At 35.6% G+C, this 26,071-nt stretch overlaps 1 protein-coding gene across 18 annotated transcripts in view; it reads left to right on the top strand.

The window, feature by feature from the left end:
• LOC140667879 (serine/threonine-protein kinase MARK2) overlaps nt 1-26,071 on the top strand; it is a 90,279-nt gene that overhangs the window by 50,186 nt on the left and 14,022 nt on the right. For 7 of the 18 annotated variants that reach the window (XM_072896193.1, XM_072896194.1, XM_072896192.1 and 4 more), the window contains exons 2-13: nt 10,537-11,446; nt 12,883-13,189; nt 18,841-19,056; nt 19,431-19,809; nt 19,908-20,128; nt 20,300-20,411; nt 21,133-21,245; nt 21,343-21,544; nt 21,939-22,142; nt 22,620-22,640; nt 22,758-22,959; nt 25,096-25,275. In XM_072896193.1, coding sequence (XP_072752294.1) covers nt 10,590-11,446; nt 12,883-13,189; nt 18,841-19,056; nt 19,431-19,809; nt 19,908-20,128; nt 20,300-20,411; nt 21,133-21,245; nt 21,343-21,544; nt 21,939-22,142; nt 22,620-22,640; nt 22,758-22,959; nt 25,096-25,275 — 3,014 coding nt within the window. In that variant the 5' untranslated portion in view covers nt 10,537-10,589. The remainder of the gene's footprint in view (nt 1-10,536; nt 11,447-12,882; nt 13,190-18,840; nt 19,057-19,430; nt 19,810-19,907; nt 20,129-20,299; nt 20,412-21,132; nt 21,246-21,342; nt 21,545-21,938; nt 22,143-22,619; nt 22,641-22,757; nt 22,960-25,095; nt 25,276-26,071) is intronic. The other 11 variants (XM_072896209.1, XM_072896208.1, XM_072896206.1 and 8 more) reach the window with 7 other exon arrangements.

Here is a 26,071-nt window from a genome sequence, read left to right as displayed (position 1 = left end):
AATTAACGGTTTATATAATCATTCATATTATTCCACGGTTTGCGAGCGTAATTAGAACGAGAACTCTGTTTATTATCCTCCGCGCACGTCGCGGTTTATTTAAAGAATTTTCTTTCCTCCGATGATTCGGCTCTTTGTTCAACTTAACAATTTGCCCTCCCACTAATAATGTATAATCTGGAATAATAGCCTCCTGGAAATGATGTAAACTTATCGCGCAGGAAAATAGTAATCGGACGATCTTATGCAAGACCAGAGATCGCATATCCGGAAAATTTAAAAACCTGAGTCATTTAATATGAATGAAATCTGAAAAATTTGAAATCTTTTACGTCAAACAAATTTACTGCAGTGTAGAACGATATATTGTTAGTGTTTATCATCAAATTTATTTTATTATGCAGTTTATTACATATGAAACGAATAATCTTTTATAAAAATTAACAGAGAAAGAAATTTTCTCAAAAGAAGAAAATTGATTACGCATGTTAATTATCTCTTTATCACGTATGCTATTATGTTGAATATATTATCGGTTGCGATAAATTTATTGAGACATAAATTAGCTCATTATCATTCTATCGATTATTAGAGTCTTATATCGTCGTACGTTAAAGAAGGCCATTCGAGGATCTTGCCTTGCTTAACTTGTTAATTGAAAATAATATGATCTAGTCAGCTCGGTATTTACACGCATAATTCACAGCAATTGATTTCTTGTCAGGAAAACAACGACCGCGTTCTCGGAGGCAAAACATGTAATAAAAATGCTTTTTTTCTCATTTATGTTTAATGGAGCGTTGTTATCGCTTAGTTAATTCAATAGAATGTGCGCGATTTTGTCTCGCCGAAAGCAAAAAAGTGCTGAATAGCTGCGATCCTCAGATTGCACCAACATGGCTTAATCATAGTTATCTGCGTGCATAAACCAATAGCATTTCTAAATACCACATTATAGCTGATCTTTTCAGTACGAAGTCCAATGTACGCATTATTTAACATAAATTATCGTAGCAAACTTCTTTGTGCGTGGAATTACATACATTAAAATTACAAATTTCTATCGCGTATATCGTTCACTCGTATCTAATTTTTTTCAATTAAAATTATTGCATTTATTATTTATTTTTTTTTTTTTAACAGAAAATATATAAAATGTCTTGTGTCATACAAATCAAATTTTTTTTTCGCTACAATGTGGAGAACGCTTCGTATTACTGTAATATGAGGAGAAATTACATTGATCACGCGGCGAGTAGCGTTAATCGACCAAGAGTCGCTGGTGCAACCGGCGAGCTTAAGAGAGATGCAATCGTGACGATGAGAGTTACTTGAACGAAAAGAGCGACGAGCGCCACAAGGGTCTTGGGTTTATCGCGCTCGTGAACGACCCCGGCGCATATCAGTAGGTTTAATTGCAGATTCGGCGGGGAAAGTTTGATTAAGCGGTTATTATTCTCCGGTGAGATAACGCGCAATCTGCGATTCAAATGCCCGACCGCGTTTCCCGTTTTGTTCGCGGAACAAAGGCAAGTTTGTTTTTCGGTCGCGAGAGCTCTGCTTTTTTTTTTCCTCTCTTCGAGCGATGTCCGAAATAAGGTATCGAAGCGTGCAGGCGAAAAAAAAAAAAAAACAAAGGGAAGTACGCAACGCTCGTGATGAATCACAAGCGGCGATTGTGTTCCCGCTATAAAAGTCTGAACGTTACATAGCCATGGACTATTAATTAAGCAACTACGACACACTTGGAGATATACCGCTATAATATTTAGATATTTTTATCAATATTTTTATATATATTTTCTATATACAGATGTCGTGTTGCCGGAAATTTCGCCACAAAGTTGTGTCTCGAAAATATTTTACGCTCGTTCGTAGAGCAGCTTACATTCGAGAGATGTGTAAAGCTGCTGTGAACAGATTCGCTTAACGGCGCTTGGTTCTTTTGTTCTTTTTTTCCTTCCTGGACGACATAAGACGATTTCTTCATGGTGAGAATCCAATTGTCACATCGTAATTACCCGCTTCGTTTACCCGATTCGTCTAACCTTTTTCTCGGTCGACAGAAGCGACACGATCCGCGCTACTGGAGGTAGTATTTTGTATTTGTCACGCTTGACAATAGAAGTCTTGTGAATGCCACCGCGTGGTAAAAAGACAATAAAATCGCCACGCGTCTTTTCCATTCGCATCCTCGATTACGGGTACCATTAGGATCAGAATGCGTGAAAAATTTCCGAAACAAACTTCGATTGTAATACTCGATGATTTATGTATAGGAGGATTTCATGATGCAGCAATTAGTCGATATGGTTTACTTTACATAATTCGTAGAAGGGATTTATATGTCACAATAAATGTTAATGACAGCTGTATTAGCACATAATCCGCGTCGTCTGCTCCAAATGACATTTCGATTATCTTACACAATAATATGCAACAAAATAAAATTTTTTTTATCAGCACGAATGCGTGTCGCTTAATACAATTGTTACGATCGATTTACATATCTGGTGTTTACGCGCGAAATATGTAAGATTGTAATTTTGTCGAAATTTTAATAAATTCACGGTAAAGTGTGCCGCGCACACTTAAAAATGAAAAAGGTACACAAGAAAAAATACTCCTTGTTTTATGCTTCATAAATATTCTCACGAATGGCGTCTGTTAGGGTTTCGCAATGCTATCACCTTGGCACATAAAATATTTTGCAACGAAAAATGTGTACGCTTAGTATTGTACTTTTAATGAATTAAATTTTCACTACAGAATACTTTTGTATTTTGCTTATAATTATTTGTAATCAAAATCATAAAATTTATAGCATTTTGATAAATATCCCCTTGCAGTATGCTTTTCAAAATTGTTTCTCATTAATTTGACATATCTTCAAAATTGATAAAAAAATTATAATCTTATTATTTTTAAATGAAAAAAAATCATTATAAATAATTCTAACTTAAGATATCAGCGATTTATTTTATCTTAAAGTCAGGTAACAATTTTATCAAAATATTGTATATTTATAACTTTAGCTACGAAATTATTATAAAAATAATATTCTGAAAATTTAATTTATTAAGAGTGTTATAATTATACATAGGTAAAAAATTATCTTTTTGAATTATGCTATTCAGAGCATTTTTTACGTCTTCGATGATGGAATAAAATCGACGATTTTGCCGAACACAGATCTATTCGTGTCAATTTGTCTCGGTAGCCGCGTGTGTATACGTCTGCCTCTCGATAGCATTTCCCCGTGATTGCAGGTATTTGTTACATCGAACAAAAGATCTCGCGCCTAAGCTATCGCGCTAATCGCAGGTCGCGCATCGCAGTACACGCGCACAACTGCAGTTCTTTTTTTCTTTTTTCAAACGGATGAGGTACATACATACATACATTCACTGACGCGGCATTTATCGACATTTTGCATTTCATTCGCATACCTCGATCGAACAATAACATCAAACAAATATATAATATTTTAAATTAGACAGGAATTAGCACTATAAGATCGAGATGTTAAGATTAAAGAGAATGTAAGACATTTTCACGTTTCGGATTTAAAATATCTATATTTTATTAAGACGCGAAAAAAAATTTGTTTCAAAACAATTACTATCGAGTGCGAAAGAGCGCGTTGCGTAATTCATTACAATTAAAAGACGCTCGTGCTGTTAATAAGATCAAGAGCGTGTCGTTCGCTCGGAAATTGGTAATTCTTTTATAGACTTGCTCGACGCTTTTAGAGCTTGTTTTTTCCCGTTAACGGCCCTGCCGGAAATAAAGACGTTCTCCATCCGGCCGGCTTTTCCGACCAAGTGCAACGCGCGCGCGAGACGATGGATGGGCCTCGTCTCGCTCCATAAAGGACATTGTCGAGGGGCGGCGATTATCGCGCGCGAGCGTGGGTGTCCCGAGGAAGTGCATCCTTCGGACGGCGGCATAATTCTCCCACTTTTAGCACGCGTTTCTTTTTTTAACCCTCCTCGGTAAAATGTCGGGATGCATCATTACCCGACATGGGGATATGTGTGCGTTATTTCACTCTCGACCTATCGTCGAACGCACACCTCTGAAAATAATCTAGTTTCCTCCTATCTCTTTAGATGTACTTTACTTAGCTAATGGAGTAAAATTATGTCATTATCACATGAGAAAATTTAACAGTCAATTTTCGATTGCAGAGTTTCTAGGAAAATAATAATAATAGTCATCGTTATATATATATAAACGCTGAGGAAAAAGAAATTCGTGTCAAATTAAATAAAGTTTTATCAATATAACTTTTCTCTATGTCATTAAAAAATTATAAATCACGGTTATAACATGCCGTTATTAATTTACGCGGTAAAGTTTACCTCCTGACCATCCTTAACTTGCGCTCGGCCACGTCATACTCCTGTTTTCTCGACCGCAAATCCTCGTTTGCTGACGAGGCCGGTCATTTCGTCGCTTTTTCCTCTAACGAAGTCCTTCGACGGTATGCACGCGGTGCGACGGCGTGTCGGGCATATTGCGTGTGACACGCGAGTGTCGAACAATGCAGCTGTAACACGCTAGAGTTTACGTATACACGCTAGTAAATTTCTACTAGACCACGTAGGACGAATTTTTTATGCGAATAAAAGAAGGAGAAAATTGAAAAAAAAAAAGAAAGTTTCAGGGATAATTTTTTGTCTACGTTCACGTGTACATCAAATTGTAGATCGCACGGATACTCCTTATACTTCTACTTGTTTCGATTTGAATTCGAACCATGTTATTACTTCCTATTAATCGTCGCAGAAATGAAACTGCATGATAAACACGTTTTCCCTATTTGCATAACAAAATTGGAATTTTTTTTATTTTTTGCTGGTGCACCCGACAAAAACAAGTTTCTTGGAGCATTCTAACGGAGGAACACAGTGCAGTAGTAAAGTTCACGTCCGTCGCGGCGGGTCAGCGCAATGTGTCGTCATCCGGTGATTAATGACTCGCGCTTTCTTGCCCGCTTGCTTTTAACGCGCTGACACTGACATTATGTCTCGAAGAAAGTCTGGCGAGTGCCCAAAATACTTCCGAACGCGCTTTATGACACGGGTTTGGAAACACTAAGCTGCTAAATTTGTTCGCTCGTACGACGCGAGGCAGGTTGGAGTATCGAGCCGCGTTCTCGTGTGTCCTCTTGAACTGTTTCGATCGGCATAAATCATTCTGATGACTCGACACGCACGTATAAGGACTTTGCGGTATATTCCACGAATCATTATAAAGAGATTGCAGAAAATAATAATTGTATTATCTAATTGCATTATGTAATTGTATTTTATATTAAATTTTTGTGGCGAATCACTCTCATTTTAATATAATGTTCGTTAATTTTTAATCAATTGATCTTTAAATAATTGACTTTTTAATTAAGTTATTTTTATATCAATAAGGTTTTCACGCTCTCTCTTTAAGTAAATAATGAGTTGAATATATTCTGTGTTGATGTCGATAAAAAAAATTTCGATAAAGAGCCTTGAATATTTGAGCTTATAATAAGAATGAAATTAGAATATTTAAGGTGTTCTAATTAAAATATACGCGAGGCGCTGTCTTTTAAAACTTACCTTAAAAATATTTTTTGTACAAAAATTAGTATGCTCGTGCACACGAGGCGTGGCAATGAGCGGATAAAAACACGGAAATAGTATAAAAACGTGCGTACTTGAGCTTATTGGATAAACGAGAAACGTACGCGATTTAAGTGACTCGGTTAATTCGCATGCATCCGTGCCTCTTACGACGTAATGCGCGTATGCAAATTTTGCGTTTCTATCTCCCACTTGCCATAACTCCTTATATAGACGGCTGCGTATTAGATTTCGCCGTAACTATATCGGCGATCATATTAAAATATTAAAGTATGAATATGCAAATAATATTAAACGTTATCTTTTTTTCATTTGTATTTTAGAAGAGTTTGAAATAAAACCGAGATATATGTTAATGCGAGGTAACGTGTGACACATGTGAATAAATCATACCAATTATTATTGAAATTTAAGAATAGATAACCGAATAATAAAAAATATTTGATGAATATATACATTTGTATGTATTTGTGTATATTCGACAAATATTTTTTTATTATTTGTTTATTATTTATTTTAAATTTTGAGCAAAAACAGATATAATTTATTCGTCACGTGTCACACACATTTTAATTTCTCGTTAACAACACTGTAATTATATGTTTCAAACTTTTCTAAAACAGAAATGGAAACATTTCTTCATCGATAATAAATTATTTCTTTAATGGCTCATTTCAACATTGATTGAAATGTTAGATTGAATTCTTACTATCTTGAAAATTTAAAATTGTGCTTTTATATCAGGACACAGAGATATAATTTACACTTTAGTGTTGTCTTATTTTATAGGAAAAATAATGCTTTTGCGCTACTTTTTATTATGCTTTAACATTCATTTTTCGATACATTTCACTGCACGATTCTATCCCATATACATAGATGAGATTGTCGGTACAGTGATCGTCACAGCTCGGTATTAGGTGGACACGCTATCGCTTATCAGTATCTACCACTGATAAAAGCGACGATGTAACGAAGTCAAGTAATGCACGGTCTGAAACGCTTATTGATTCAAATTCTTTCGAAATGTTCTTCAGTTCTTTGCAACCGACCGTTGTCCACACAACTTTTCGGGTATCGCTCCCTTTTTTTGTCGTTATTTTGCGCGTCCAAATGTTTTTTCTCGCTTTTTTTTTCTTTTCTTTTTCTCGAGATCTACGTTGCCATATAGAAAACAGATGCGACAAGTGAAAGCTTTCGTCTGCGTTATTTTTCGACGAGACTTCGCCGCTCTATCGTGCAAGTGTAACACTGTGACCTATGTGAATGTTTGTGTATGTGTGGTGGCACACATGTGTATGACAAACCATTGATAACACATGGCAGCGATCGACGATCGAAATTTGCGTCACGGTTTCTCTAACCACAATTTTTAATCTCGTGAGAAATACGCGCGTGTTTCGCATTATGCATTACTAAGTGTCACTCGAGTTCAGTATCATATTCTGTCAGTGGAGGGAATTTATCAAAGTTAGTTTCTGAACCGTAGAGAAACGCTGACTTCTAATCTTCTACAGAATGTTACAGCAGTTAATTAATCCTCCAAGTACATACGTCAAATGTATCATGCTCGATACGTCTTTGTTGTACTAATTTTCTTGGATATTATTATAATTATTTTTATAATTTATTTCGGATCAGATTTTTCTTCCTATTTTCTCTCATTTAAATTTTCTATATTTTTTACGTTTTATTATTTTATTATTCTGAGAGGTCTGTTATCATATTTATAATCGCTCGATGCAGATTAACTTTAATAATCTGAATCGATACAGAATTTTTGTGTAAAATTAGGAAGATCAGAAATATCTCGTTTACGGAAAATTCTCACGATTATGTGAAGTAACAGAAAGTCCGCATTGTTATTGAACATATTTATATGATAATAATGATTATTAGTAAACAGATTTGCAATCTTTTGTTAAAAACAAGTCTCAAATTGCAATAATTGCACTGAAAGAACTTTTCTCACTTTCTCTCTAAAAGATTTCTTCGAAATATAATATTATCTGTACTTTGTGACATAAAAATCTGCACTGAAAAGCCAATTACAACGTGTCCCAGAATCTCTATTTTTATCTTCTCTCAACTTATGAATTTTTTAATTAATATGAAATTTATATTAAATTTGCTTTAAAACATTTAAATGCTAGTATATTTTTGTTATACAAATTTTAAAAATTTGTGTGACCTAAATTGTCGAAGCACAATAATTCGCAATAAACTTCTATTAAGTCTCTTAATTTTGTGTAGACATATATATTATTATTATAATAGAATTTTCAAAGTTATAATGAAATTTAAAATGCTATTTGTCAAAATGTTGTAAAAAAAACTCAAAAATGCTTAAGAGTCTATAAAATTTTCCGCAGTTTGAAAAAGAAACTTTAGGAAATCTGAAACACCCAGTATTATAATGTCAGATCTATAAATCTCCTTACTCTCCGTGTTCTGTTCCGTTCGTTCACGATTTATGACTTTTATTGCCTTGCAGTTGAAAAACATCGTCGATGCTTGTCGATCGTTCGACAAGTTCTCTTCGATATCATTCAACGAATTGATCATATATATCGTCTTGACGAATGACCGGAAATTTCAATCGATTTACGCCGTTAACTGGCCAATCAGTTTCCAGTTTTTAGAATAAATGTTACTGAACATTTGTAGATCCGTCATTCAAGGCAATTTTTCTTTCTCGCTAACTCATTAACAATGTTTTCTTCAACAAAACGTTCTCGTTTGTTTTTAGATATTTACCAATTAAGAAGAAATTATTATCTCGCTTTTTAATCCATTATATGATGTAGCATTTGCAAATAAATTATGAATCAGCTGATAAAGACTGTAGAAATAAATCTTGCTGTACTCTTTGAAATATACAAGCTCTAAGATAATCAGAAATTATAGCTTTTAATTACAAATACGACAATCATTAATATATCTGAAACTTGCAATTACCATCAATATTTTATGACAATAAAGAATTGCATGTTTGTATTAATATCGAAAGAAAATTCACATATGTAGGCTATGTACACTTTAATTATTAAATCCAGATGAGGATCGATAAATTTATTATACACTTTTATATGATCAGACTCAATCTGATCGCCTCGCGATCGTATTCGCGCGATAATTGATCGATCCCCCGAGGTATTAATTAACGCTGTGGATAATATTATTAGCGTAACGATTTATCGTCAGTCATTCCTTCGTCGAGTCTTTCAAATTGCCAATAAGCTTTTCATCGAAGATACACTAGAAATGGCTCGTTTCATTTCCCATTGGTGAAACGGCTTTTCCGACCCCTTCCATTATACAGAGGGCTCGGCCGGGAATGGGAGTTACTTTACCCCTTTCCAGACTTCGCTCGATTCGATCTCGAAGCAAATTTCCGCTTGGCTATTCCACCCCAGAGAACGAGCAGAAAAGCCGCTCGTAAAGCGCAAAAATTTGCGACACGTTGGTAGTTTGTTCGTGTTCCTTTATTCCGTTGGCCATTTTATTCGAGGGAAAACACGACATTGCGGAAAAGGAAATCGATATTTAAACAGTCGCAATTCACATCTATGCACCACGCATTTTAAAATTTTAATAATAATTTAATATAATCGGGTTAGCAAATATAAAATATAAGAAGTGATTTGTATGATGAATTAACGTCGATTCTATCAGACTAGAAATTTATCGAATAAAAATCAAAATGCGAACAGCGTGTCGTCACAAAGTCAATCTTGCCGGAAAAATATTTTTATATAAATATATTATTTGTGTTACGAATTATAAATTAATTACAAATAATAAATAACTCGTAATACAAATAATATATTTATATAAAAATATTTTTCCAGCAAGATTGACTTTGTGACGACACGCTGTTCGGTAGATTCGCATTTTGATTTTTATTCGATAAATTTTTAGCGTCTAATAAAATCGACGTTAAACTCTGGTGGAATTTTTTTTTCGCTGCCGGGTTAAGCCGGATCAAGGCGGAACTCGCAGATACTCATAAGCACACATGTCCTTATCGTCATCTTAGTGCCGCACGCGCGATATGATGTGTATATAGTTCTTTGCTCGATATCTCTTGCCCTCGATCGTCCCGTTCGATAAAAATAGCAAACTTTATGACATCCGTGAAAAGCGTGTATTTCTTACATAATTTTTTTTGGTCATGTTTCTTTAATATTTTATTAATATCTTTTTTACATACATTTGATGCTTTGACGACTTGACAATAAAAATATGATATAATCTATATCTCTAATATGGAATACTTGAGTATGCACATGTGTGACAAGAATTGTACATGAAACTTTCATCGTGTTTTATTATCAAAGTTATCATTTTCATCATAATTTCAAATAATCATCGATGATTTTTTTATACGATATATCGTACCAAATTTTTCCGATACGCTGACGCATCTAACTTAACGATAATTCTGATCTGTTAGAGTTTAAAGTATCATTATGTAATAGACATTTGAATCACATATATATATACACACACACACATACTCATTTACAATTATATGAGCTTTACTCAGCCATCATCTACTCCCACTAAACCGCAGTAATCCACGAGATTGCGAGTCTCCTTGTTTATCTATCTGCTTTATTGTCTGCAACGTTACGAATACAAAAGAATCTAATACGTCGTCATTCAACAAAGCTTTATTTCCTCATCATACAGAAAATCCTATACACGTGTCTCGCTTGTTCGCTTATTGATACATGTAATTGTAAGTCGAAGAAGGATTGTGAAAAAATCGATCGATTGGATCTCATGTTTCGTTCTCGGGTTCTGGATTCTATGTAATCACGTGTATGTTCAATGATAATCGTCGCGGTGCTCTCAACGCTTTCTTTAAACGAGAAAAAAATATACGCATCTTCTTTCCTGACAGAAACTATAAATTTCTCGAGCACAACATCGTCGGCCGGTTTGATCGTTGAATCGATGTTAAAGACTTGTCAGCTTGATCGACACGATTATCCATCACGATCGATCGTCGTGCAACAAGATCAAAGAGGAGAATCCGAAGAGGAGCGACAACGTCATTGGACGATCATGGACGATCGAGAGAGTCCGTTTGTGCGAGCGCAGGCAAGCAGAAGCCTGATTCGGCCGCAGCCGCGAAAATTCACGTGCCTGTCACCGTCACCCGCGACGCGTCAGCTGACTAATCGATCGCCGATCACGAACCGTGAACCGATGAGCCCGATGAGTGGCGGCACGCCGCCGAAACGATTGTCGGCTCCGCACACGCCCTTGGAAAGTCTGAAGCAGTGGGAACTGGTGGAGGATGACAGAGGTCTGCAAGTGGTCGAGAAACGCACCGGCATTTTGAGTCCGATCAGGCCCAAAGAGATGATAGTTCCTGGCGTTGCAAGCCCGCTTTACAATCGCTCCACTCCCGTTTCCGGACGGGGACTTTCCGGCAACACGAACGTGGACGCGAATCTGGAGGAGAAGTTACGCGTCTTCAATCAATCAAAGATCATTCAACCGATTGGGCTACCGCTTGCCCAGCAACAGGCATTGGCACCGTTGACAGAGATCAAAGCTCAGCCGCTCAGTCTCGATCTGATTCTGAAGCAGCAGCAGCAGCAGCAACGTGCATCGAGCACGACGGCCGAGAGTACTGACATGTTACAACGTTTGGAACAGCAAGTCAAGGCCATCGAGATGAATACAATTGCCGCGAGAACGACGCGTCAGTTGGAGAACAGTTCGGATTTTGGGCCGGAAGTACAACTTAGGTATCGGGAGCATGAGGACCTGCTGCGGAACGTAATCGACGACGAGGCCGAGGGGTAAAAATATGTATACTCTGTCTACATCGATCGTCTCCGCGCACTCATTAATAACACACCACATTAATAATACATCATTAATATTTCGCGATAAACATCTCACCTACGCGTCTAGAACTTTCTTTTTTTTTATTTTTGCTTCGATAGTAGCGTTAGATATATTCCAGAGTGAGAATTTTCTTTAAAAAAAAACATTAATACCTTAAACTAGGTATTTGTAGATTATTGATTTAAGACGAGGGGTTGGTCACTAACAGTTATAATGTACAAAAATTACCCTTTGATACGGATTACTTAAGATTACCTAATAGTATCTCAAATTAAAAATAAATTATGAAAAAGAAATTTTACTTTAAATTATTTTAACGCTAAAGATTATTTAGAATTACCAAAAATAACCTTGGATTACCCAAAATTTTGCTGGGATTGCCGCTGAATTACTTAGCCCTTGTACAAAAATTACCTCAGTGACCAAGCCCCTCGATTTAAGATAGAAATGTCAATTCTGTGGAAAAGAAAAATTTCAAAGATAATTTTAAAAACTTTATGCCTATAAAAGTTCACAAGATTTAAACAATCAGTCGCCTTGAAAATTTAATCTTGTTTACCCACGCGACTATTTTTAATCTCTGCGCGTTAATCATCACCAGGAAGTTCGGCATTTCAGTCGGTCAATATCCGAGAACGCACATATACACACACACACACAATCATACGACCCGTTACCACATTTATATACAGTGACGATATCCTTAGTGATAATTGAGGAAATCGCCGTCCAACCTCCGCCTAATCCACCTCCTCGTTGTGTCTGATCATCCACTACACTCTTTATCCGCACAATTGACTTGTTCGCTTACGCCCACGCGTGTCCCTTTCTTCGATACAATTGGCATTTAATTTACGCAACGTCGCAACCGCGCGCGATTTACTCCGTGATTTCCCGTCGTTCGATTCGTCGCTATTCATTACACGCCCAACTGGGAAAGATCGGGGGAGCAGAGTGGAATGACAGATGCTTCGACGGATAAATATACCGGGTGTCATTTGCGCTACAAATATCGCGTTTACAAGTATAAGCTTTTTTTTCAACAGTTTACAATAGATCTTGTGTTTTGAAAATTATGAATGATTAAGAGTTTTTTTGTATCTCTTGTCGACTGCATAAACAAATAACAAAATATTCTCCAGTTTAATTCGACTTTAACTTAACAATATTTTAATCGTATTTCCGCTTTAGATGCAACACTCTGTTTGCCTGATTTTTATTCACGTACACGTTATCATCTATAATACAATATATGCGAATTAAAACAGACACACGTCCATTTATTAATAATTATCACACATACACGACATGGTAATCCGAAAACATCGAGCGATGAAAGAAAGAAATATCGTGACGAATGAATCATAATGAAACACCAACAAAAAAGGGCCTCGCTGTTGCAACGCGGGGACGCGACACGGAATTCCACCGGAAACGCCGGAATCGCGCCGAAGAAGCCTGCCGTTAAATTGTCCAGGACTGCCTCGGACACACGGCGTGGACAGGAAGCGGAGATGAGAGCGCAATCCAGGATGCCGCAGACTCGCGCGCTCGTTCGACCGATAGTTGCCAAGAGGGATCATCAGCAGCGTCATCAACAACAACAACAGCAACAGCAAAACAACGCGGCGACCAGCATCCCGCTCAGGCCGTTGTCCGACATCATGCAGAAAAGTGTTCAAAGCGAAAAGGAGGTAGATATAAATATATATACGTACATACGTATTACATTATGACGTTGGTCACTCATCATGTCAAATAATTATCAAAGACTATCGACGTTTTATCGATAAGACAAGTTTTTTTATCTAATTTTATCTGATTTTTTTAAAAAAGGAAAAAAGATTTGTATCATCTCCGATTAATCATACGATTATTAAAATATATAAGTAATATTAAGTTAGAATTTCTTTTATTTTAAAATGATTGGATATAGATGCGAGATAGTCGCTACTGAAATAGACGAAATATTTGAGTATTAAAATGATAGATAAAAATATTGTATAAAAAGAAGAAAATGATGCAAAATCCGCATCGCGAATTTTATGATCGTCTATGTGTATTACATACATATATATATGTTGACTACGTGGCACCCTTGCTACGAACGCAACGGACGGCAACGTAAATGCATCTCCATGCTTACGTCACAGGTATGACTCGTCATCGTCGGTGTAGTCTACGGCTCATCCGTTTGGCCTGAAATAATCCGGACGGCTTCGTGAGCTATACGACTCGACGATCGTGTAACCTGTCGAAGCCAATTAACTCTCGATGTTGAGTATACTTGATGTGTCTCGAAAAATTCAACGATATTTTTCCTCTTCTTTCTCTTTCTGAGAAATTATTTGTTGATGGCAAAAAATATATAATTCCTTACGAACTAAAAATACTCATAATATAATAAGAATATAATATATAAAAATATTCACGTGCGAGTAAAATGCATTATTTTTTTGAAAAAAATATACAAATTAAATGAGTTTAGAAAAAATATATATATTTATTTCTTGAAAATATATTTTTTAATTATTTTATCCAATTACTTGGATTAAAGAGATTGTCTCGCAATGTCTCGATATTCATAAGCAAGTCGAACACAACACATCTGAATTAATATAAAAAAACTAAAAATAATTTTTTCAACAAAGCTTTTATATAGGGCGATGTTAAAAAACGGTAGGAGATATAATCTTTTAATATCGTACATCAAGTCGAATCCGATAAACTAGGGGATATATCTGGGACGCGACTTTATTTTATGTCCGTATCAGCTTCGCGCCGCGTCATAAAACAAATTTCACATGCACCCCACGAACGGAAAGCCGGCTTTGTTTCACTTCGTGTAACTTATCATTTCTCATTTCTCCGCTGTGTTATGGAGAGACGCATGAATCATAATCCCCGTAGAATATTCGTGACATCAGCAGTTTCTATACAAATATCTTGCAAATTTGAATATTGACAATTATCATTTCCAGATAATCAATTAATATATATTCTCCAATTTATTGTTACGTATAATAAAATATATAGGATTATAATAATGATTAACGCATATGACGAATGAAAGATGACTGATTTGTCCAACAAAATCGATAAATACGTGATACATGCAATGATTGTATTTTTATTGCAATTAAATTGACTCAATGATCTTTTTATTTTATTTACGATAAAATCGTAAATTACGATTTTATCGTAAATAAAATAAAAAGATCATTGAGTCAATTTAATTGCAATAAAAATTCGTAAAAATATGTTTGTTTATTTACATCGTAACAAAATGTATTAATAATTTTGAAATTATGAAAGAGGATAGATCATACGCCAATAATGTATTAATATGATTTGATGAGATTGAATTTATTGAATTATTAGATTTGTATAAAAGAGCGGAAAATGACACGGATCGATCAGCTGAAAGAGACTTGTTGGCTCTTTCATTTAATAGAACAGCGATTTATTTTCCAGTTCACGTGCGCACAGTTTTTTTCACGATAAATTTACATCAACTTGAATCTATTCTTATTCTCTTTTGCGCGGAGTGGATGTCCGCAACTTTTCTCTCGTCATTCGCTTTCTCAGCCGATTGATCAGCTGATGGGACGCGCTCTCCTATTGTTGTTCCTTTCAGAAACTTCGATCTACCATCTTCTTCACTTACTTTGAAGAATCTCGGACACTTAAGTATATCTGACTAAAAGAAAAATTAGCTCTCTGGAAAATAGATCAGCTTAATTTTGCCTTTGTCGTGCAAACAATACAGTTGTTTTCGTATAACCATGATTGAAATCAATATTGATGGATTATATATTTTGTAAATCAATTTTTTTCTCGAAAACACAAAATGTATTTTTGTCTGTAAAGTAAATCATTCGTGGAAATATTTTGTAATCTATTTTTTGTATTAAAATTAATTCTTGTACACATTATTTTCTGCATTAAAAAGAAATCTTAATGCAGAAATCTAATTGACAACAAGATAATTTAATGATATAGGCACTTAGTGTGCTAATCAATGATACTGAGCATATTACATTTATCAGTTTTATACATGTGAAGATTAATTTCCTCGATATTTATCAATAGTTAAGTTTCTAACTTGACGAGACGAAAGCTCATCGTTAGATAGGAATATATTGTTAAGGATGAACATCCCACGTATAATATGTGCATCATCAAAATATAAATATAAATTAATTTGTCACATATTTTCTCACAGATAAAGAACAAAAAACTGAATCCTTTTTGCTTCTTTTTGTAAAATAATATTACCGCTTTTATTTATTTTTAATACTCTAAATGCTAATATTATAATTATCTCTCTTCTAGTTCCGATAATTCCGTAAAAAAAGCCATTCTTTGTGCAAATCAATTAAAAAAATTTTAATTGTTTTTCTCCACAATGTATCTAAGCGACTGCAGTGCTTCGCTCCTTCCAGTCCGATCAGCTGATTAGCCCCAGACTCTCTGTTATCTCGGCCGCGAGCGGCATGTTTAAAAGGGACAGAAGAGGCGCATGTGTTGACGCGCTCCTACTTTCTACGGCGCATGCGCCCGAAAATGGGGTGGCAAGAGAAAGAGAGAGAGAGAGAAAGCGAGGCCAAGCATTCAAGGGTGGTTCGCTTGCACGTTTCCACCAGGGGGGGATGGCGGCATCGCGTATTGATTCTGCCGTCACATCCCTCGGCTGTGCGGTCTCTCCTCCGAGGGTGGCTCGTTTCGAGGGTGGAAAAGGGGAGAAGGCAGTCGCGCACGGTCGTTGTCGACGACAACCAGCATCAGAGCAACGTCGCCTCGCGTTCTTCTCGACCTCGTTGTTCCTCTTGTGAGAGCGCGATGAGGAGGAGGCCGGTGTTTGACGGATTACGACACGGGCGATCGAAAAAGATCCGCGAACGGTGACATCGTTTCTGCTCTTGACACACCTCCCTGTGGACTTGTGACAGAAGTGGACGTCGTCGGGAGTTCACTTCGGTGATGGGAAGTCACTTTCTACCGAAGTTTTACAGCATCGATAAGGTCTTTTACGAAAGGTCTCGCCTTTCGTGCATCGCTAATTGATTGTGTTTCAATGAATCGTCGGCAAGCTATTGTCAGTGACGGATCGATGTTAGGTATAGACAGTGTTGGCGAGGGACTACTGACGTCCTTTCTCGCTATCGTTGACCTAAGGTCGACGAGATAGCGATCGGTGTGGTCAGTGACGTCTTTGAAAAATATCGCACATATATGTGATACGTTTTGAGTATATTTTTAGATTATTGTCAATTTTTCGAGCAAACTCATTAATATTTATCGATAATATCGGAAGCAATTTATATTTGAATTTTACTTTGGTATATAATTTATAAAATAAAATTATCTACTTTTTTTGCGGAGTGTCATGTCCTGTGGGAAATCAAGAACTCCGAAAGAAATATCTGCAAGGAATAATTTACAGTTCGAGTGCAAACATCATCTTCGTGGAATCGATTTACAGTTCAATCGTCAATACTAGTACAAAGAGTGCCTATAATGTGAAATATATCGGGGCAATGATGTTCGCACAGAATCACACTATGTATTTTATAAACGATCCGTAAAGACTCTTCGAAGATACATTTATCGATGAAAAAATAATATGATTTATCAGTGAATGAATCATCGGTGAAACTTTTAGCCGAAGGGAATAGTCCCACTGGCTCTTCAGAAGTATCACGCTCGTTTAATCCTTCAGTGAAAGTCGCAGTGATTTTTATACGACACCACGTATATCTTGATAAGATGACCCAGCGTGGTGATACATTTCGCGAATTGACTCATCGTTCGACTTTCCAAAACGACCGACCACGAGAACTGCAACATCTAATCTAATCTGCTATCATTATTGAAGAATCAATGAAATTAAGCAATCCTGAGAGTTAATATAAGTAAATAAAAACATTAACAGAAGAGAAAGGAAATAATTGCTGTTGACGTAAAAGTGACGTTAAAATCGAATGACAGAAGATGACAGAAATCGCACATCAAGGCTATCGAATGACATTCGAGTGTCCGACACGATCTGTATTCTGTTATTGAATCTTTTATACACGTTCTCGTGATTCTCGCGTGCTGTTGCCGAATCAACTAATCGACCTCGGCGGCCGTTTTTTTTTTTTTTTCCACGCGCATGCGAGCACACGGAAGCAATCCAGTGTCGTCGGATCTGTTGTCGATCCATCGTTTGCTATCGATCGTTTCGTCCGCGAGACGCGGAAAAGAGTAGTCAAACTGGCGGCTTCCAAGGTTGCGGCCGCCTCCGGCTCGCGTAAGATGGTCACGCGTGGCCTCCTGCGGGTAATGACATATGGGAGAATTAATCTCTCAAAGTTTCGCTCGATTCCACGTTTTTATTTTATTTCATTTTCACAGGCAGGCACAACCAAATCCGAATCTAGTTCTTGTTTCATTCAAATCTTAGGCGTCTTTTATTTGTAAATACGTTTTTATTTCATCAAGCATGACTTTTTCAAAATATCCCGACCTTATAAGTTTTCCTTTTTTCTTTTATTTTGTGAAAAATGTAAATAAATTCTTTCGGCGTAGCACACAAGTGCGATCGCCCTTGTGAATAATGCCCGGTCGCGTATTCCATTCAAAACAATCCTATATCTGGTATATTTTAACGAGGTTAATTAATTCCATTGACAGTGGCCGTTGCCGCTATGTATCTTGAATGTGTCACATGCGTGTATACACGCATAAACGAGGATGGAAAGAGAGATTCGCGAGAGATTCCTCGTATTCTCGAGGAATGCGCGCCGTGCTTTTAACGAGCACTTGCTTCGTATATTTCTCATATCCCGTTCCGCAAATTTATAAACTCCCTGCTCTGAGTTTCTGAAATAGTTGGCTATTTACAACACAACTTCTCGCATAGCGTTCTCACATTTTTTGAAATAAATGTTAATGTGCACGTTGTATATAGCGTTCCAAATCTCTAATTTGTCAGATTTAGATCATCTACAGGCTTATATTAAGTTTACAATCTTATGTAATAATATTGTTTCAAATTATACCATATTTAACCGTTAATTTTGCTGTGTTAAGAATTTAAATATATTTTACAAGATTTAACTATGTGTCTATATATATATATATATATATATATATATATATATATATATATATATATATATATACACGTTATTTTTATTCTTCAATATATATAATCGATATTATGCAGAAGTATTGAACCAAACTGAGTCTCGTGTGATGTAAGAGCAACATTTCGCAAAACCGTTTTACATACAATCATTGACCTAGCAATGAAACTGTCCGTACAATTCACTGATGTGTGATTTTTTGCTTGTTACAGACGGGGGATGGCGTAGGGGTGTCGAGTACCGGAGGTCGACTCTCTTCAAGGAGTCGAACCTCCGAGGAGCCTCACATCGGCAAGTACAAATTACTGAAAACCATTGGCAAAGGTAACTTTGCCAAGGTGAAACTTGCCAAGCATGTACCCACGGGAAAGGAAGTAGCTATCAAGATCATCGATAAGACTCAATTGAATCCCGGTAGCCTTCAAAAGGTAAGATTCTCGCTGTTGTACCTTTTTATCATTTGTCTTTTCTACGTAAAATTAAAAAAAAAAAAAATAAAATAAAATAAAATTACACAGATGTAACACGACAAAAATTGCGTAATTATATATTTCTTATTTGTTATTAGTCATTATCTTAGATTTATTATAAAAAGAAAATAAGAACCGTTATTCTAATTATATAAAAAAATCACATCAAGTCACTTGATTGATAATAACTTCATAAGAAGACAGTTGTCATCGCTCGAGTCACATCATATTATTATAATTGAACAAAAAAAGACCTTTCAAATTACACATGCACATTTATTCCGATAAATCCAAGTACGTGATTCATGCTGATGCCTATTGGTTATTTACAGCTGTTTCGAGAAGTCAGGATAATGAAGATGCTCGACCATCCGAACATAGTAAAACTGTTCCAAGTAATCGAGACTGAAAAAACATTGTACCTGGTAATGGAATATGCCAGCGGCGGCGAGGTCTTCGATTACCTGGTCTTGCATGGTCGGATGAAGGAGAAAGAAGCGAGGGCGAAGTTCAGGCAGATCGTTTCTGCCGTGCAATACTGCCATCAAAAGAAGATCATTCACAGGGACTTGAAAGCCGAGAACCTGTTGCTCGATAGTGAAATGAATATCAAGATCGCCGATTTCGGTTTTAGCAATGAATTCACACCCGGTAACAAGCTAGACACCTTTTGCGGCTCGCCGCCTTACGCTGCCCCGGAGCTCTTTCAAGGTAAAAAACTTTCCTCAAGAAAGTGAAAACGTTATTTTCTCTGACTTTATACGAGCTTTTTAAATTTAATCCATGCACAATCGATTTTTATTTTACAGGAAAGAAATACGATGGCCCGGAAGTCGATGTATGGTCGTTAGGCGTAATCCTGTACACATTGGTATCCGGTTCACTGCCTTTCGATGGTTCGACGTTGAGGGAATTGAGAGAAAGGGTATTAAGGGGGAAATATAGGATCCCATTTTATATGTCTACCGACTGTGAAAATCTTCTTAAAAAATTTTTGGTGCTCAATCCGACAAAGAGAGCTTCACTAGAGGTATATGATGATCAGGTTTGAATTATCTTGCTTCATTTTTAAGCTTTTTATTACCTTACAAAATTATATTAATCCGTATTTTAACGAGACGATATTTTTAAGCAACGATTGTTTTAAATACGTGCGATTTGTACTCGAGAAATAAAATTGATGATTTCTTTATTATTGCAGAATATAATGAAGGATAAATGGATGAACATGGGATATGAAGATGATGAATTAAAACCGTACTTAGAACCTGAACCTGATTATAGAGACCACAAGAGGATAGGTGAGTCTGCCAGTATGTACATAACACTTACTCTACTTACCGTTTTTACGTTTAGTATCACACTCGTTATGAATGTTCCTACATACATTGCACAAAATTACGTGAGAGAGATTATTGTTTTTCTCTTCTTTGCTCTACAGAAAAATTATAATATATCTTAAATACTTATAACGTAAATTGTACATTTGTTTTTATAAGAAGATGGATTTTAATGTAACTTTTTAATATAGGAAACGTTCATGAGCGGGTGTTGTTTGTAGTTGAAGATGTATAATATATTAATATATTAACGAAATATATCAGACATCTATTACTTAGACCTTAGACTCACAGCGTGAAAATGTCATATAGCTTGTTTGTTGAATCAGTATTTGGTCTGATATATTCACGTTTATGTGTGTGTGTATATGTGTTTAGATATTATTTATCGTATATATATATATCTTAATTATGAAATAAAGTTTTATAACCAATGCTAATATTAAAACTAACATCGACTTACTTTTAACGAGTGTCTAAATGCGGACATTATGCATCGTAAAGGCGATAAAGAGACCAAGTAATTTTTAAGAATTTAATGTATTTCGAAGAGTATATCTGTTATGATAACAATATGTAGCGAGCTTCTCAACTTGATTCGTTTGCATTTTTCTAATTAATTTTGGCTGCATTGTAAATGTTGAAAAAAATATTCTAATGGATATGACTATGTCGATGCGTGTTTCAATTTCAGAGGCGCTAGCCAGTTTGGGATACACTCGAAGCGAGATAGAGGATTCCTTAGGACAAGCGAAGTATGACGACGTATTCGCCACGTATTTGCTCCTAGGCAGAAAAACGACAGATGTAAGTACACAATACATCTCAACTTTATAATAAGATTATAAGTCTTTCTGCTTTCCTTTCTTACATCAATCTCTGATGAATTTCTATCTGTTAACAGCCTGAAAGCGACGGATCACGGTCGGGTAGTTCATTATCGCTGCGTAACATTCCGCCACAAGTCAGCTCGGGTGCTGGAGGTGGGGGCAGCGGGGGGACAGGTGGCGCGGTACAAAGTCCATCGCACAGAGGTGTTCACAGAAGTATTTCTGCTAGCAATCCAAAACCCAGTAGACGGGCCTCGTCTGGTGGCGAAACCCTTCGTAAGTGTTATTTACCCGTGTATTTTAACCGTTACTTTTAATACACGATATGGCAGTCTGTAAACTTTACCGTCAGTCGACAAGCATGGATAAAGGATACCAAAACTTACCAAACTTTCGGGTAAGACAAAAGCCAACTTGTGCTCCTTGTGATCGGAAATTCTGTGCAACAAACTTTCTGTGTTATTTACGTTGGAAAGAGATAGTAACTGTAGTTGATAGTTGTAGTAACACGTGAATTGTTGAATTAAATTTGTACATCTTAATTGTCAATCATTAAAATGGTAACAGAAGAAGGATAAGATTATTTATACATGTTATTAGTGGTACTACAAGTGCTGTGTGTGTCTGAAAACAAAAACTTCTTTGTTACATAATTTTCCTTCCTTATTAGGAGGCGCGCCAAGTCCAGGTAATGCAACGAATCACAATCACGCGACTGTGGTAACTGGCGCAGCTGTGACTGGTAGCGGCGGTAGCAATTTTAAACGACAAAATACCGTGGACGCAGCCACGATTAAAGAAAATAGCGCTCGTGTTTCTGCAAGCCGGCCCTCCGCACCGAAAAACAGTCAACCGCCTGGACAATTAGATACCAGTGAGTTCATTTTGTTCTTGAACAAAACTTCGAGGATCTTTTGTCAATGAATATATTATTGGATTACTTGTCATGCTATGTTCAATTCGTGATGCTTCAGTGAAAAGATACTTCTTTGGATAAGGTTGCTTTGAATAAGGTCGCAGTATTCCTTTCAGTAGCTAATATTTATCAAATGTATAATTAATTTCATTGATTTGTCGGTTATTTTTGGTATTCATCATTCAGTGTTCACAAATCATATAATCTTGCATATCTATCGATATAGTTATGTTGTTATCAAAGACTCTAGTTCTACATGTCTTTAATGTCAAATCGGTCATGTCTGTTTCTTATATGTTTACAAGTTTGAATACATAATCTTTGTGACACAATTTTATCGCCATATATATCTAAAACTTAATCATTTATGGTCTATTACATGTTGACATGTGCAAAAAGTCATATAATCATTTAACATTACTCTTTACTTTCAAGTTTTCCGTTTAATGGAAGCAGGTTAGACATTTCACGCATTTTCAGCTCTTCTTTAATAATCTGTTTCCATGTTTGTTTAATAATTTGAAGTATGTTGCTTTTTGTTTTGTGTTGAACCACATCTAATGAGGCTTGCAGTGACAATGTTCATTCTAGGCGTGGGTACAAGTCCTGGTGGTAAAGCGAGGGTAGGCAAGAGCAACACAATGAATGCAGGAGTAGGTAGTGGTCGACCACTTACCTCACCTGCTCCTGGTTCTGTTGGTCGACGTAGCACCATCTCTTATGATCAAGCGAAAACATCATCTTCATCTACCGAAAGAACCAACGAAGTACCCAGGTATAGTGGTATCCAATTATTTTTATTCGAGAAATACAATCGCAAAAATAATAAATTATCTAGATATTATTAAAAAGAAATAAAATTTTATATGTAGCGAAATTTTTTTACTACATTTTTTATTTGTATTTCCTCTTCTCATGGGATATTGGACGTGTGCTTAACGTTCTTTTTATATGTATTATTACGAAATTTATAGAATTTGTTATTGATTATTAAAACTTTAGATATGTATATTATATATTAAGAAAAAATAATTAAAATATTAAAATTTTTTTAATTAAAAAAAAAGAGTAAATTTCTGGACATTTAAAGTTAAAATAAAGTTAAATTTAAAATTTTCTTTTTGAATTTATCTATTAATAAAGAAAAGTTAAATATATAAGAATGGTGGTGTGAAATCTTTGAACGTTCTTCATGTTTTGCTGTTACGTGTTAACTTTTAGACATTTCTTGAAAACCACAATTTCCAATTATTATCATCTTGTTCTAATCTGTTTAGAAATAATTTATGATTTGATGGTTTGATTTAATTTTATTATAAGTCAAACAAGCAGGTTTCAAAGTTTTCAAAAAAGTTGATTTTATTTAAATCATAATAAAAAAATTTAGAAAGGGTTTACCAAAAATTATATTATAAAATTATATGAAAAAGGTAAAAGAAAAGTATAAATATAGTTATTCAATGTTAAGAAGAAGAACCGTAAAGATGAGTAGCTTTAGATGATAGTTTTAGATTTTGTAATTATATCTGGTGGCTTAATTTGTATTTGCAAATCGAATTACGATCCAATATCTCATACCTATGTGAAATTGTAATTATGGCATTTACATATTTTTATATACAGTAAGATATTATATGATTAGAGTGCATTTATAGTGTGATGATATTTCTACGTTTTCTATCAATTTAACACTCTTTTACTTTCACTAACCATAGACAACTGATTACTTATGTGTGTCAAGTGTACACTAAAACCATGAACAACAAAAGTCTCGTAATCGCGAGTGAATAATAACAAAAATCTTTGTCATTAGAAGCCCCGGGGAGTTTATTTGTTTGTTGCATCGCTCTAGCATGTTTGGCTGCTGCCTGCCAATCGTTCATTGCGACATCACTTTCTTTATAGCTTGACGGATGTATCGAACGGACAGTCTGATTTTTAACGTTTTATACATGTACAGACGCTTGCTGAAACGATGTCAGACCACAGTCACATTCACATGTATTACCTCAGATATAAGGCATATCTATTCGAGAAAGGAAGTTTAGACACATTCATTAATATCATCATACATTTTCATCTTTACGTTACAGCATCGTATTTTCTCGTTTCTCTTACATATCGTACAAATATTTCACGAAGTTGCATTAGCAGCAGTTAATATTTTCATTCTCCTTCTTCCATCCTCATGAGTTCCTTTTACATCCTTTTCGATGAGAGTTTCTGTTACGAAAAATATATTTCTACAAAATGTATGAAGTATATTTTTTTGCAAGTATAGTGGAGTCTCCTCAAATTTGATCCCTGTTAATTTTAATGGCTCATACTTTGCCGAACAATAATGTATCACACGTCCTCTCTTTGTTATAATAGACAGATTATGTGATAGGTAACAGTTTTGCGTACAACACAAATGAGCAGCTCGTTTGAGAGAATCTGTTAATTTTTGGTTTTCGAGAAATTTTTTGCTCTTACCGCCACAGAGGGCCTAAATTAACGAGACTCTACTATGCATATACTCATACATGTGTACAAATCTTTTAAAATTGACTGAAGAACAATTAATAAATGTAAATATGTGATAATTTATTAAATGTGTTTTTTTTATTTATTTTTTTTTTTTTTTTTAGCAAAATATACGATAAAACATTACAACTTGAAACACAAGTGGCAAAATTCTCAATACTAATCCCTTATCTAGAGATGAAGAATTCATTATCATATCGTGCATAAATATGTAACAAAATATAATTTCGCAATGTCTGAAAATTTCGTAAATCTCAGATCTCGCCCCATGTTGCTTCTTTCTGTACAACCTTGAGAAAAATTCTGCTCCTTTATTATTATTATAATAAAGAGAAAGAGCAAAAGGTAGAATTAAATCGTGGCAATCCGGCGATTTGCTGATTAGTTTTATGCACAGCCTGGGCGAGGGCACTAGACCGACGCGGGGTCACACCAAGTCTGCGAGCATCAGCGCAGGTCACCGTTCCTCAAGTGGTGTACCCCCCAGCGACCATTCACTACTGGACCCTCAACCACGCAACGCCCACAACTCCTTACTCGCCACCGCTGACCCCCTTAGGCAGAGGTACAGGCCCCCACAATATCCCTCTAATACAAGAACCAAATAACCTGTGCATACTCTTATTCCTGCATATTTATAAACTATTTCGGATATATGCGTTTCTTCTTTCGTTTATGTTTACGTATTTCTTGGGCCACTAACTTTCTTAGGTAACCAGGTATCCCAGATATCGGCATTAGCTTTCTTGCCAATATAGTCGGAGCAGATTACGAGGAAACTCGTCGTCTCGGGGAAACAATAACGTTATCTTTTCCAGTATGTTCTACTTAAGAGATTGTCTTACATAGGTTCTCTAGGATAGTTTCTGGTCATTTTCTCATTTCTCTTTACTCTCTTTCTCTCTCTCTCTCTCTCTCTCTCTCTCTCACACGTTTCTTTCTTTCTCTTTCTTATTAGCATGAATTAAACTTTGGTAGTTCTCTATTAAATTATTACATCAGTTCCTTTTTTATTTGTACATGAATCATTTAAGTTTGATTATAGCACCATTGAAACGATACATCTCATTTATTCATTATACAGTTTCATGCTTACACTTTTCACTCACTTAGCAATTTTTAGAATGACTTTGATTAATTAGAGTGAGCTTAATCATGTAGGATATTACAACGATATATTTCGAGAAGTATGTCGCGTCACAATAAAATCAAAAAAACATTTATTTGATATTGATCATTTTGATTTCAAAAAGTATACGAATAGGCATAATTATATTTTCTTTTCTGTTATCTTTTGAAGAGTTATATATTGTAATAAGTGTAGCTTATTAATTAAGAAATATTTAATTCTTGTGTATAAA

The sequence above is a fragment of the Anoplolepis gracilipes genome, chromosome 7 (assembly GCF_047496725.1).
Source record: "Anoplolepis gracilipes chromosome 7, ASM4749672v1, whole genome shotgun sequence".
Classification (NCBI taxonomy): domain Eukaryota; kingdom Metazoa; phylum Arthropoda; class Insecta; order Hymenoptera; family Formicidae; genus Anoplolepis; species Anoplolepis gracilipes.
This window is presented reverse-complemented; position numbering and strand designations above follow the sequence as displayed.